Source organism: Ostrinia furnacalis, unplaced genomic scaffold (assembly GCF_004193835.3).
Source record: "Ostrinia furnacalis isolate ACB-3 unplaced genomic scaffold, ASM419383v2 OfSCF6292, whole genome shotgun sequence".
Lineage (NCBI taxonomy): Eukaryota > Metazoa > Arthropoda > Insecta > Lepidoptera > Crambidae > Ostrinia > Ostrinia furnacalis.
This window is the reverse complement of record NW_021136531.1, coordinates 55,823-70,617: the sequence shown is the minus strand read 5'-3', so window position 1 is coordinate 70,617 and position 14,795 is coordinate 55,823. Positions and strand designations below refer to the sequence as shown.

The window sequence follows — 14,795 nt, the reverse complement described above, 5'->3', positions numbered from 1 at the left end:
CCTATTTTAAAGTTTTTTGTCACTTTGTTAGTATTGAATTTTATGGAATTGGGAAAGAAGTACAGAGTTCGAAGCGTTCATGAGCAGACATTGTAGTTGAATATTCAAGTTCAGAATTTGATTATTTATGAATAATAATAAAATCCTACTTGCTCGATTGATGGTTTCAATTAATTTATTTAAACCAGTTTACCTATAATATAATACGTTTTTGTTAATTTATGAAAATATTAAATAAGCCTATAATCCTGAATCCTGATACATAAAGTTAGCCTATTAATTTAATACAGGTACGACTGTACTCAGTGTTGCACTATCAAATGCAATTGAAGCGCCTCTATGCCAGGGTTTTTATGTTCCTGGTCAGGCTATACATGAGTTATTGTGTAACAGCAAACTATTTTATACAACGTGTTTATTTCAGGAGCTGTGCAAAGTGCTGTACATTGACCCCGAGCTGAAGTTCCTTAAGGATGTGGATCTGACGGCGACGAATGAGAAGGACAAAGCAAAGTCGTACGACGATAAGACTGGCGTTCGGTGAGTTTGAGGCTGGTTTTAGTGTCACGCGGACTGTCAGTGCGGATCGCTCCGGACAGCCGATTTGTATGAACTGCTAGGGAGCGAGCGGTTCCTCCGGACCGCATTACTCTAAAACGCTCCCTAGAAGTTCATACAGATTGGCCGTGCGGAGCTAGTCCGCATCGGACGGTCCGCGTGACACTAAAACCAGCCTAATTTTTGTCGTTCCTGATTGACTGACATGTTTATCGTATAGTACAGTCAACTATGAAAATTAGCTGTGGTTTGTTTCAACTACCTATTTTAAAGTTTTTTGTCACTTTGTTAGTATTGAATTTTATGGAATTGGGAAAGAAGTACAGAGTTCGAAGCGTTCATGAGCAGACATTGTAGTTGAATATTCAAGTTCAGAATTTGATTATTTATGAATAATAATAAAATCCTACTTGCTCGATTGATGGTTTCAATTAATTTATTTAAACCAGTTTACCTATAATATAATACGTTTTTGTTAATTTATGAAAATATTAAATAAGCCTATAATCCTGAATCCTGATACATAAAGTTAGCCTATTAATTTAATACAGGTACGACTGTACTCAGTGTTGCACTATCAAATGCAATTGAAGCGCCTCTATGCCAGGGTTTTTATGTTCCTGGTCAGGCTATACATGAGTTATTGTGTAACAGCAAACTATTTTATACAACGTGTTTATTTCAGGAGCTGTGCAAAGTGCTGTACATTGACCCCGAGCTGAAGTTCCTTAAGGATGTGGATCTGACGGCGACGAATGAGAAGGACAAAGCAAAGTCGTACGACGATAAGACTGGCGTTCGGTGAGTTTGAGGCTGGTTTTAGTGTCACGCGGACTGTCAGTGCGGATCGCTCCGGACAGCCGATTTGTATGAACTGCTAGGGAGCGAGCGGTTCCTCCGGACCGCATTACTCTAAAACGCTCCCTAGAAGTTCATACAGATTGGCCGTGCGGAGCTAGTCCGCATCGGACGGTCCGCGTGACACTAAAACCAGCCTAATTTTTGTCGTTCCTGCTTTCTTTTTGTCTGTACACATACATCTGTTTCCGCAATTTATTACACCGATCTTGTCGCGACAAGGAAAAATTTCCGTGCTTTTAAGCGATTTTGTGAAAAATATTATTGGCAGGTAGTTGCTAATTGCTCATAAGATAGGCCCCCTTAATTTAATTTATTGTCCGTGGTGCATAATCTTTTCTTAAAGGTTTTAAACCTTTGTTTGTCACCTGTCATCCGCTTTGCAATGGAGGGAAGTCGAACCTTAATTTCGAACTCCTCCTATGTTCTTCTGATTAATTTCGTTGCGGGTCCAATGACAGTTTAACTTTCCCCCGGGGACAAACTTGACCTTCATTGGTTGGGTTTTTGTGGCGGTCAAGCTGTAGATCCTGGCTACACAGGAGTTGCAGTGGTGGGAACGAGAGGTGGGAATAGTCTCGTTTCTTTTTGTCATCAGAGGGCTTAGTGTGAGTTTACATCAAACGTCGTCACTAGCGAGCGCGTTAAAAAAATGTATGAAGATTTTAGTTCTTGAAAGTTTCCGCTAGGGGCGCTGTACCATCCGGCATACATTTAATGTCACTTTGACGCAGTCGACATCGAATGCGTTTGACGTAAACACACTACGACTCCAGATAATTAATTTATTCGTAGTCTTCTCGGCTAGAATTCTCCAATTTGTTAGCGCTAAATTGGGTTCCGTTAGCACCATAAATAATTAATGGGGTCTGCGAGCATCTTACGTATCTTAAGGGGTCCGCGAACACTTTATATTTCTTAGGGGATCCGCGAGCATCTGATTCTCAAAGGAGATCGCAAACAGTAAACACCCTAGGAATCTTTGGAGAATCGCGAGTACCCTATGTATCTTACGGAGTCTAAGAGCACCCTAAGTATCTTAGGGGGTCCGCGATCACTTCATGTTTCACATTGGGGTCCACGACCACTGCGTTTAGGAAGTCTACGAACACCCCACGTTTTAATTGGGTCCATGAGAATTCTACGTATTTCAGGGAGCCCACAACTCTGCAATCTGTATCTCAAGAACTTACATATTATTTTTCGTCAATGCAGATGCGTCCGCGTATCCCCGGACGGGCAGCACATCGCGTCCGGCGACCGGGCCGGCAACATCTGGGTGCATTCCGCGTCCGGGGCCCTCTTACGGACGCTGGAGGCTCATGACGCGGAGGTCCTGTGCCTGGAGTACGCCGCCTCGCCGCGCCTGCTGGCTTCCGCGTCGCGGGACCGGCTCATACACGTGTTCCGCGCGGACCAGGTGAGGACAATAAGGGATCTAGGGGGACAGTGAGTGCTCTAGGAGGGATAGTGGGGGATCTAAGGGACACTGGGGGTTCCAGGGGGACACTGAGTGCTCTTGGTGGACGCTAGGGGTTACAGGGGGACACTGGGGGCTCTTGGGGGACACTGGGGGGGACTAGGGGGACGGGGTGTACCTTAGGGGGCCGAGGAGTCGCTAGGCAGGCTGGGGAGTCGCTAGACGGGCTAGGGAGTCGCTAGACGGGCTGGGGACTCTAGGAAGACGCTAGAAAGACACTAGGGAAGGGAGTCGCTACAAAGACACTAGGGAAGGGAGTCGCTAGAAAAACACTAGGGAAGGGAGTCGCTAGAAAGACACTAGGGAAGAGAGTGGCTAGAAAGACACTACGGAAGAGAGTCGCTAGAAAAAACTAGGTTGTCACTTGGGAGTCGCTAGAAAGACACAAGGGAGTAAGGAGTCGCTAGACAGACACTAGGGTGTAGGGACGGACTCTGGAGGCTCATGACGCGGAGGTCCTGTGCCTGGAGTACGCCGCCTCGCCGCGCCTGCTGGCCTCGGCGTCGCGGGACCGGCTCATACACGTGTTCCGCGCGGACCAGGTAGGATTGGAGACGCTAGGAGTGATTAGAGGGACACTAGGGGGGGCTGGAAGGACTCTAGGGGGACACTGGGGGTTCTAGGGGGACGCTGGGGCTCTAGGGGGACACTAGGGGCTCTTGGGGGGATATTGGGGGATCTAGGGGGACACTGGGGGTTCTAGGGGGACACTGGAGGCTCTAGGGGGACACTAGGGGCTCTAGGGGACACTAGGGGCTCTAGGGGGTCACTAGGGGCTCTTGGAGTCGCTAGACGGGCTGAGGAGTCACTAGAGGGGCTGGCGAGTCGCTAGGTAGGGACATTAGAGAAGGGAGTTACTAAAAAGACACTAGGGAGTAGCTAGAAAGACACAAGGGAAGGGAGTCGCTAAAAAGATACCAGTGAGTAGGGAGTCGCTAGAAAGACACTAGGGTGTGACTAAGGTGTCACTAGAAAGACACCAGTGAGTAGGGAGTCGCTAGAAAGACACTAGGGTGTGACTAAGGTGTCGGGGGACACTGGGGGCTCTAGGAGGACGCTGGGTGCTCTAGGGGGACGCTGAGGGATCTTGGAGGACGCTGGGGGCTCTAGGGGGACGCTGGGGTCTCTAGGGGGACACTGGGGGCTCTAGGGGGGACACTGGGGGCTCTAGGAGGACGCTGGGTGCTCTAGGGGGACGCTGAGGGATCTTGGAGGACGCTGGGGGCTCTAGGGGGACGCTGGGGTCTCTAGGGGGACACTGGGGGCTCTAGGGGGGACACTGGGGGCTCTAGGAGGACGCTGGGTGCTCTAGGGGGACGCTGAGGGATCTTGGAGGACGCTGGGGGCTCTAGGGGGACGCTGGGGTCTCTAGGGGGACACTGGGGGCTCTAGGGGGGACACTGGGGGCTCTAGGAGGACGCTGGGTGCTCTAGGGGGACGCTGAGGGATCTTGGAGGACGCTGGGGGCTCTAGGGGGACGCTGGGGTCTCTAGGGGGACACTGGGGGCTCTAGGGGGGACACTGGGGGCTCTAGGAGGACGCTGGGTGCTCTAGGGGGACGCTGAGGGATCTTGGAGGACGCTGGGGGCTCTAGGGGGACGCTGGGGTCTCTAGGGGGACACTGGGGGCTCTAGGGGGGACACTGGGGGCTCTAGGAGGACGCTGGGTGCTCTAGGGGGACGCTGAGGGATCTTGGAGGACGCTGGGGGCTCTAGGGGGACGCTGGGGTCTCTAGGGGGACACTGGGGGCTCTAGGGGGGCACTGGAGGCTCTGGGGGACGCTGGAGGCTAGGGGGCACTGGAGGCTCTGGGGGGACGCTGGAGGCTCTGGGGGGACACTTATCAATTAAACACTCCATAGATCTCTTAAAGTTTGATTACTACCTCCCCGTACACATTGTATTCTCACTACCCAACATCTCTCTAATCTATCACCATCTCTACTCCAGGGCTACCAGATCCTGCAGACCCTGGACGAGCATTCGTCGTCCATCACAGCGGTGCGGTTTCTGAACGCGGGTGGCGGTTTGCAGATGGTCTCATGTGGCGCGGACAAGACTATACTGTTCCGACAGCTTAGAACGGTGAGTAATTCTCAGCTCAGTATGTATTTTTTATCCACAATGAGGAAGCTCTTGGCCTGTATCTCACCTGATGGTAAGTGATGATCAGGCTGAAGGTGGAAGCGAGCTTCACCCGGAATCCTCAACCACGGAGGAACTGGCTACTTTACCTCTAACTGCCGGAACACAACAATGCTGTTAACATTGTTGTTATGGCGACAGACTTAGGTAAGATGGTGGTAGCTAGCCAGGCGGACTTAGAACAAGCCTTACCACCAACCAAACCCAACGGAAAAATCTGCCCCCACTGGGAATCGAACCCGGGACCTCTGCGTCTGAAGCAGGTGGTCTTACCACTAGACCTATTGTGGTTTGATCTATTGTGGCAGCCCTTGTGTTTAGAGTTCACTGCTTAGTCCCGTTGAGTCTATTAAATTTCAATTTTCTTTGGAGCGTGATATCTGCTAAATGTAATAACAATGCTAATGTTCATGCCATCCAATGACGGCTCTTTCCAACTTGCGACTTCCGTAGAATACCAGCGTTACGTTTTGAGAGCATGACACATACTTAGGCCACGGTAATACTGCTTAGGCCCAGTTTTTTAATTCGTAGTTAAAATAACTACCTAATTGTTAAATTTTGTTACTAATGGCACAGAATAATAATAAGTACTACCAGGCCTGTTCATCTCCGCGAGTTTACATCGAAAACAAAACACGCACGATGGCCCACCTACAGGATACTATTCGACAAGGCCTCACATACGAGCGAACATTGACTCACGCACGCGTATTCTTGTGTATGATGAAAGAAAATAAAGGAAATGGTGTACTAAATACTGTGCAGTATTTAACTGCCTAAATAATAATAAAAACACAGAATGTACTTTTTTAAGTTGCCTCAAGACACTGAGAGGTAAATAAGTAGTTAATATAATTCATGCTAAATCATGTAGGTATTTCCTCCGCCATTTTCCGCAGTTTGGCAAGAAAGTTTTACTTCGCGAAGGTATTTAAAAAAATGTATGCGCTCAATGGTTAGCTTGACTTTTAGTACATTTTTTAACTATTTGTTTACATTTTGTTAATATTTAACCATTAGTAGCAAAATTTAACAATTAGTTATTTTAACTATGAATCAAAAAACTGGGCCTTAGTGGTTGCCATTTTGATTCTAACAACTGCTTTCAGTATTTTACTAAACTGTGAAATCTTTTGATATTATTTCGTAGTCGACTCCACGCAGTTACATCAGACGACGAGTCAACGCGACACTATTGGTTTTTTCTAATCCTTGTACCGTAAAAATGTATATCCGTTGTCTAAAGCTCGGTCTGTAAGCACGTAGAATTTTGTCCAATGACCCCAAGCTACCCATCCTTATCGCTCGCGCGTAATTATATTGCTGTCGCGACTGTGCGACGGGCGCCCGCAGTGAGTGTGCGAGCGCGACAGCAACATAATTACGTGCGAGTGATAAGGATGGGTAGCTTGGGGTCATTGGACATAATTCTACGTGCTCACGGACAAGGCTTTAGTATCCATCAAAGTACAAGCTTCGCATACTTCTGGACTAGATGGCGCTGTATAAATCTACTAACAATTATTTCTTTGTTTTTTCAGACGTCCGACGGTAGTTACCAATTCGCGCGGGGTCAGAACGTGTCGGGACGAACTACTCTATACGATATGGAGGTGGACGCGGGAGGCAGGCATATACTCACCGCTTGTCAGGTAATATTCTAATTATCTCATCATCATCATTTTCAGCTATAGAACGTCCACTGCTGAATATAGGCCTCCCCCAATGACTTCCACAATAGCCGGTTGGTGGCGGCCTGCGTCCAGCGCCTTCCCTTTATGAGGTCGTCAGTTCACCTTGTAGGTGTACGTCCTACGCTGCGCTTTCTGGTACCCGGCCTCCACTCCAGAACCTTGCTGCCCCATCGGCCGTCAGTTCTGCGTACTATGTGCCCTGCCCATTGCCACTTCAGCTTGCTAATCCGTCGGGCTATGTCAGTGACTCTAGTTTGTTTACGGATTAATTATCTATACTAATATTATAAAGTGAAGAGTTTATTTGCTTGAACGCACTAATGTCAGGAACTACTGGTTCGAGATCATTTATAAAGGAAGGCCAATGCTCACATCACACCACGACCAATACCGAGCCTCAATGATAACTGTTGCAAGAATGGGACAACTATGCATATAATTTTAGCAATTTTGGCAAGTAGATAACAGTTCACATTATAGGTCCCCATAATAAATGCACACTGTCGTTGCTGCAGAAAAAGATACCTTAATTTTTTTTTGTCAATCTAAATCCGTTTTTCTCTAGGCGAAAGTTGAAACTTGTGAGTCATGTCATTACGGATCCCTTGACATTTTAACTTTCGTCTGGCATAAACTTGGCTTTCACTCGTTATCTACTGGTACCAGACCGCCGTACCTACTAGTCAACTAAATTATGTAAAGGATATCTATATACAGGATGGAATTTTGTAATGCCACCTGGAGGGAAAGTAAATACTGTAGATAGAAAATTTTACTGAAAGAAAACATTCCTTTATTTTTGAAAAGAAAGAGAACTGAATTCATAGATTTTCGAAATTTTTCGAAAATTCACTACCATACCGTACAATTTTCTGTAAATTTCATGGTTTTCCTTTCATTTGATTTATCAAGTTTGTTAGAGAGATTTCATCCTTATACTTAACCCTAACGATCGATGCAATAAAAATACAGGGTGTAATTTTTAACAGATTTTAGTTGGTTCGATTCCCGGGTATAGCAAGCAAATTTTTGGAAATCTTTGAATGCAGTTCTATATTTTTTCAAAAATAAAAGAATGTTTTCTTTAGATTTTTTTTCTATCTACAATATTAAGAGTACTTTCCCTCCAGGTGGCATTACAAAATTCCAACCTGTATATAAAAATGAAACCCGTTTTCCGTTGTCACGACATAACATAAAAACGGCTTGACCGATTTGGCTAATTTTTTTTTGTAGTTTTCTAATACTCTGTACAAGGTTCTTACGAAAAAAAATATAAAGAAAATCTCTACACTAAGGCGGTACGAAGTTCGCCGGGTCAGCTAGTAAAATATAAATATTGAATCTATGTTTTTTGTACAGGACCGCAATGTCCGAGTGTACAGCGCAGTGCAGGGCAGACACACCAAAACGTTTAGAGGCACCACGGCTGAAGATGGAACGCTTATAAAGGTATGAAGTTACTCTATGAAATGTCTAGTATATAAATATACCTAAATTCTTTAGAAATTTCCTTAAATGTAAACAAACACTTCTGCACACAATTACACCATAATCACTTACGTGGTCCTAATATCATACACATTATTTCACAAGCCCATGAAACCAACTTTATTCTCACGATATACAAGTTTGGAATCAATCTTTAAACAAATTATTTTAGCAAAATATGTGGACGATGAAAATTTGTGAGACTTGTCAAATTGACTTGAAGTTTAAAATTATGTGTTATCTCCATGTTGTCTCTGACACATCAGTGTTGTAACCTGAAACCTGTAAGTCATAGATAATAATCGGTAAATTTAATCGATTTTATTTCAATTATTCAATCATTTTTATTACTGATTGCATTTAAATAGATTTAAATAGGGTCTTAATCAACAATGTATTTTTTCTTCATTGAATGTACTACTAATTAATTGTTTAATGCATTGCTTTATAAAGCATTATAAATTCTTTCTATAGGTACGTAAGTACTACAATAATTTCAATCCGCGATTAACGAGAGGTTTTGTCGCCTCACTAGGGCACAGATTAAAAATGTTTTAATGTCATTTGGCCATATTTGTTTACATATAGGGAAATTTCTAAAGAATCCGACTTTAAATATCTTTGGACAATCTCACACAGCGCCATCTAGCCCCAAAGTAAGCAATTAATATGCTTGTGTTATGGGTGCTAGATTAACGGATATACTACTTATATACTTTTTTTATTTTTATTTAATACATACATATTATACATAGTAACACCCAGACCCGTCACAGAAATTAAAATTCATCATTTCAATTTCTGCCCGGCCGGGAATCGAACCCGGGACCTCTCGGCATAGTAGTCCGTTCTGAACCACTACACCAAACGGCCGACACGTGTATCACCGTGTCACGAACTAAATCTCGAACATTTTACCTGTATTGTACCTACCATTCGCAAGAACTTTACATAGAAATGCTGTAGTCCATACTCACCTTTAGTTAATATCAAGATTTTGGTACTAAATACTGATGTTTAAATGTATTAATTAAACATGTGATTTGATTTCTGGTTATAGTAAATTGACAGCTATTGTCATTCGCCTTTGCACTAGAGAGAAGTCGATCTTTATCTTCTTGCTCTTATTTTATTCTTATCAATTTCTTTACCGATCTTATGACAGATGAACTTTCTTTTCGACTTATGGCAAAGCCGTATATTTTGATTTCACTAGCGTTACAAAAGACGTTAGTAAAAGATTTTTACCTAGCTTCGCGATAGTTAGGACACACTTATGTTTTTTCATTACGATATACTGAAGTGATGATTAATTTCTAATGTTGCCCAACAGGTGGCGCTAGACAACAGCGGCATCTACCTAGCCACCTCCAGCACAGACAAGATACTCAGCGTGTATGACTACTACTCTGGAGAGTGTATGGCCACCATGTATGGTCACTCGGAGATCGTCACGGGGCTCAAGTGAGTATTGGTGGCTATCTACTAAAGTCCGGTCGCCGAGCAGATAGAATATCGTCCAATGACCCCAAGCTACCCATCCTTATCGCTCGCACGTAATTATATTGCTGTCGCGCTCGCACACTCACTGCGGGCGCCCGTCGCACAGTCGCAACATCAATATACCTAATTACGTGCGAGCGATAAGGATGGGTAGCTTGGGGTCATTGGACGAAATTCTATCTGCTCGGCGACCGGACTTTACTTAGACGCATCTGGTAATATAATCTACAAAGCACATGGGTGCACTCATTCTTGAAACACCTAGATGCACTTAGAAAGCACCTAGAGAGACCCTGGGAGGCACCTGGACTCATCATTAGAGCACCTGAATGAACGATACATACCATGGACTCAAGTAAGTGGATCACAGTGGCGCCGGGCCACAGTGGCATCTACCTAGCCACCTCCAGCACAGACAAGATACTCAGCGTGTATGACTACTACTCTGGAGAGTGTATGGCCACCATGTATGGCCATTCTGAAATCGTCACGGGGCTCAAGTGAGTATAATATTAATACCAGTTAGAAGTCAAATAACCAATTCTGTGGTTGAGAATTTCAGCCGAAGCTCGTTTCCACCTTCGTTCGGCCTGATCATCATATTTCAGATGCAAGCCAAGAGCTTCCTCGATGTAAATAAATAAAATCTACCTACAATCTGGGTTTATCTAGAAAGAACATGAATGCACCTGGATGCGGAGGATTGGTTTTGTCTAAATCCTGTCTAGCTGTGGACGTTCTTTCAAAGATGTTTTTTTAAATAAATTAAACTACCCAATCTTACTTAAGGGCAAATCATCCATTTGCCTCTAAATTCCTGTCGCCGAGCAGATAGAATTTCGTCCAATGACCCCAAGCTACCCATCCTTATCGCTCGCGCGTAATTATATTGCTGTCGCGCTCGCACACCGCGACCGCCCGTCGTACAGTGACCGGACTTTAGTACATAAATTAGAGAAGGTCGTGTTCCTTTAGTGGATACTAAATCACCCGATGATGATGATCTATCATTTATTTAGGTCAAATCCTTTCTTTACCCAATTTTCGCGTATAATAATTAATGTTGGTATCATTCCAGATTCACTCCTGACTGCCAGCACTTAGTATCAGCATCAGGTGACGGCTGCATCTTTGTGTGGCGAGTGCCCCATGATATGGTGGTCACCATGAGAGCCAGACTCGCTCAACAGGCTATACGGCAGGGCAAGTGAGTATACACACATCATTATAGATCGTTTCATCCACGAAGACCCACCATTCATCCGCTAATGCTTGAGTGTTATCGGTGCTCGCTATACAGGGTGGAAACGATAAGTGATCTCACTCGATTATTTCTAAACTATACAAGATATCAATAAACTAGTTACTGATCCTGAAAGTGCTTCATGAGCTCTATCAAACGGTATCAATAATAGGTTACAGAATAAACTGGATCTATCCGAAAATTCAATGTTTCCTTCTTCCATACATTTTGTACTACCACATTCACGACACTCATCTCTTGACAATTTTATAGCAAGTAAAGCCTAAAACTAATGTTTATTATGAATAATTTTAAAGAAGAATACAATTTACGAGTTTATTTTAAGAGTTTATTATTCAATAAAACAAAATACACTTCTAATATTGTGTGTCTGGCATACATTTAGTATGGAAGCTGGAAACATTGAATTTTCAGATAGATCCAGTTTATTCTGTAACCTATTATTGGTACCGTTTGAAAGAGCTCATGAAGCACTTTCAGGATCAGTAATCAGTTTTTCAATATCTTGTATAGTTTAGAAATAATCGAGTGAGATCACTTAACGTTTCCACCCTGTATGCTCAATGAGTGCACACGCACACTACAGTAATGCCTTACGGCTTGCTCGGACCACACTCCCCGCACCCCGCGCGACCGGGACCACACATTGCGCGGCCGAGTGGAGGATACGATCTATACAAGTGACATGACATTGGATCCGCAACGAAATTAACGAGGAAATAAAATAAAAAAAACTTTTTTAAAAACAAGCTTTATTCTGAAACTAGCTTTCCTACCCGCGGCTTCGCCCGCGTGGAATTTTGTCTGTCACAGAAAAACTTTATCGCGCGCGTCCCTGTTTCAAAAACCGGGATAAAAACTGTCCTATGTCCTTTCCCGGGACTCAAACTATCTCTATGCCAAATTTCATCAAAATCGGTTGCGAGGTTTAAGCGGGAAAGCGTAACAGACAGACAGACAGACAGACAGACAGACAGAGTTACTTTCGCATTTATAATATTAGTTGGGATGCAGTTGTACTAAAACGAAAAAAATAATTGTATGCAATGTTCAAATAATTTCGAAAGCTTGTATCGCGCATGGAATTTATTCTTCTTTTTTCTGTTTGCGCTACAAGCTTTCGAAATTATTTGAACATTGCATACAATTATTTTTTTCGTTTTAGTACAACTGCATTTCAGAATAAAGCTTGTTTTTAAAAAAGTTTTTTTTACTTTAATTTTATTTTACACTTTTTAGTTGTATTGTATCTCAATCTGGGTCCTGGTCATCATTTAGCACTAAAGTGCTCGGGAAGACGAATCCAACGAACCCAAACTCGATAAGCTTCCGCCGTTTCGTTTAGGAGTTCCTATGGCCACCTCCTGACTCCATCATCAGACCAGCTCAATGGTACCATAACATTGCATTGTCATCGTACTTACATAAGTATACCAAATTTCAGCTCAATCGGTTGAGGAGAACTGGTCTTAATTTCAGTTGCAAGATTTGTCCCACACATACTAACAAGTGAAGTCAATATAAAGCTTGTAAAAAGCTTGTAAAAATAGGGGAGGAGGTCGAAGTCAAAGTTTGACTTCCCTCAGTGTGTTTGCTTTCCTCCGGGACCACTTGACCTTCACTGGTTGGGTTATTGGCGGTCAAGCTGTAGATCCTGGCTACACAGGAGTTGCAGCGGTGGGAATAGTCCAGTTTATACACTCGACTACACCAAATGACTAACATTATTATTTTATTTATTTATCTCAATAATACATTTTCTTCCAGGAAAGTACCAGCGTCCAACGGCATGTCCGGTCTTGAGAGTGAAAGCGAATCTCATCTCGGATCGCCACCGCGAGAGTTACCGTATGAAGAGAAACAGTTCACCACTCCCGTGGTTCCTGATTACACGTGAGTATTTTAAAAATTATAAATAACTTGAAAAAATTTAACTGCCTTAGGCGAAAATCGAACCCACGACCTTTCGCTTGCCGGGCGACTGCTCTTCTATCTGAGCTACATAGACACTGGATGAACCCGTCGAAATTTTCAAGTGTAATACGCTTTTACGGCCAGCGTTTTTTTCATCAATGTTGGGTATACCTACCCTTAAACATCTAACATGCAACTCTTAACGCTAAAAATTAAATAACTACACATTAGCATCTTCATCATCGTCACTAATATTAGGCACGGCTAATCCGCAAAGATTTCACGAGCGAGCAGTGACGGATCACTGAATAGGTTTTGTGTATTTTGAATCTTTTTTCCGAGTAATTATAGTGAAATTAGCTTGCAATGTATTTCACTGCTATGTGAACGAAAGGGTGCTGGACTCTGAGGCAAGTTAAACTGCAGTTAATTGTTGACGATGTTAAGTAGACTTTTTTTAAAATAACTGAGACAAAATTCATCAATATAAAGTATACTATTACTCTGTGCTGTGCTATGATTAACATAATTATGATCAGCGACACCATTTAATAATAAATAAATAAATAAATCATCATTTATTTCGAACAAATTTTACATCCATGTGTTAGCAATATAGCTTAAGAAACTATGTTAGTACTTCAATAAATCATTAGAGTGACCATAACTTCCATCATCATCATCAACAACACTGACTTTGTGACTTTGCAATAAAAAATTATGTCGGTACATTCACAACAAATGCCATTTGTTCATACTGAACTTATTGTTCTACAGGTTAAGGATAGGCCGCCTCCCGTCCTGGGCTAAGAAGAGTTTAGGCGACGAACTGGTCGCCCCAGAGACGCCGGCCCCCGATCCCCCGGCCCGGGGCAAATGGGCTACCAGGATACACCCCACCGCAGGTAATGTATTACAGGCATAATGGTCTCTAAGTAAGTTCTTACGTACTGAAATGAAGGAGTGTCATGTGCCCTAGCAGATATGTTTGAAGCACAAGTCTCGCTGACGTTTGACGTAATAAAACATCACGTGAAAGAACCAACTTTAAATATTAATGCATCTAAAAAATCTGGCAGACCAGGAGTCTGTGGGAGTGGGACTCCCAACAACCTTATCCGAAGTTTTTTTATTCAGATCATCTAAAACCAGTGGCCTAATTCACGTATTTTGACAGTCAAAATTTCGCTGACGTTCAGAAGTCGTCCCAATGAAAAACATTTCTACAGGTTTCGATATACAGCGTGTAGAAAAAACCTTTTGTTCATAAAGAGGATAGAGTCTCGTGTTTAAATACTTTTTATGTGGGACCAACGAGATAGTTAGACGAAGCAGAAATAAGATAAAGAAATACTGAAATACATAATTATGTATAATAATACTTTTTCTATCTTCAGAGAAACGCGATTCGGACGGCTCTAAAGACAGCTCTTTAGACAGTGGCACGGATACGCGGTACATCGAGAAACGGCAACAGAGCGCTAAGCAGGTATGTTAATAAACGTTTAAATGCGTCAAATAATGTACAAATGTATTCAAGTATTTTTTTTAAAACAAGAAAAGTATTTGTTCAAATAGGAGCTTTATTTGTTTAAACAGGAACAGTTTTTGTTCAAATAGGAACAGTATTTGTTCAAACAGGAACTGTATTTGTTCAAACAGGAACAGTATTTGTTCAAACAGTAACATTATTTGTTCAAAAAGAAACAGTATTTGTTTAAACAGTTACAGAATTAGTTCAATTAGTAACAGTATTTGTTTAAACGGAAAAGTATTTTTTCAAACAGAAATAATGTTTTTGACATTGTGTCCAATGTTATGATTTTAGTTTCCTTGTTTCGTTAAATGTTCAGCACTTATTTATGTTGGTTTAAATGTTTTCACTT

General features: G+C 42.9%; 1 protein-coding gene across 1 annotated transcript in view; it reads left to right on the top strand.

Annotated features, from left to right (window-relative positions):
• Wdr62 (WD repeat domain 62) overlaps positions 1-14,795 on the top strand; it is a 110,661-nt gene that overhangs the window by 68,722 nt on the left and 27,144 nt on the right. The window contains exons 11-20 of the mRNA XM_028317538.1: positions 425-540; positions 2,632-2,836; positions 4,846-4,980; positions 6,585-6,695; positions 8,100-8,189; positions 9,562-9,692; positions 10,810-10,938; positions 12,763-12,888; positions 13,687-13,814; positions 14,307-14,398. Of these exons, the coding sequence (XP_028173339.1) occupies positions 425-540; positions 2,632-2,836; positions 4,846-4,980; positions 6,585-6,695; positions 8,100-8,189; positions 9,562-9,692; positions 10,810-10,938; positions 12,763-12,888; positions 13,687-13,814; positions 14,307-14,398 (1,263 nt within the window). The remainder of the gene's footprint in view (positions 1-424; positions 541-2,631; positions 2,837-4,845; positions 4,981-6,584; positions 6,696-8,099; positions 8,190-9,561; positions 9,693-10,809; positions 10,939-12,762; positions 12,889-13,686; positions 13,815-14,306; positions 14,399-14,795) is intronic.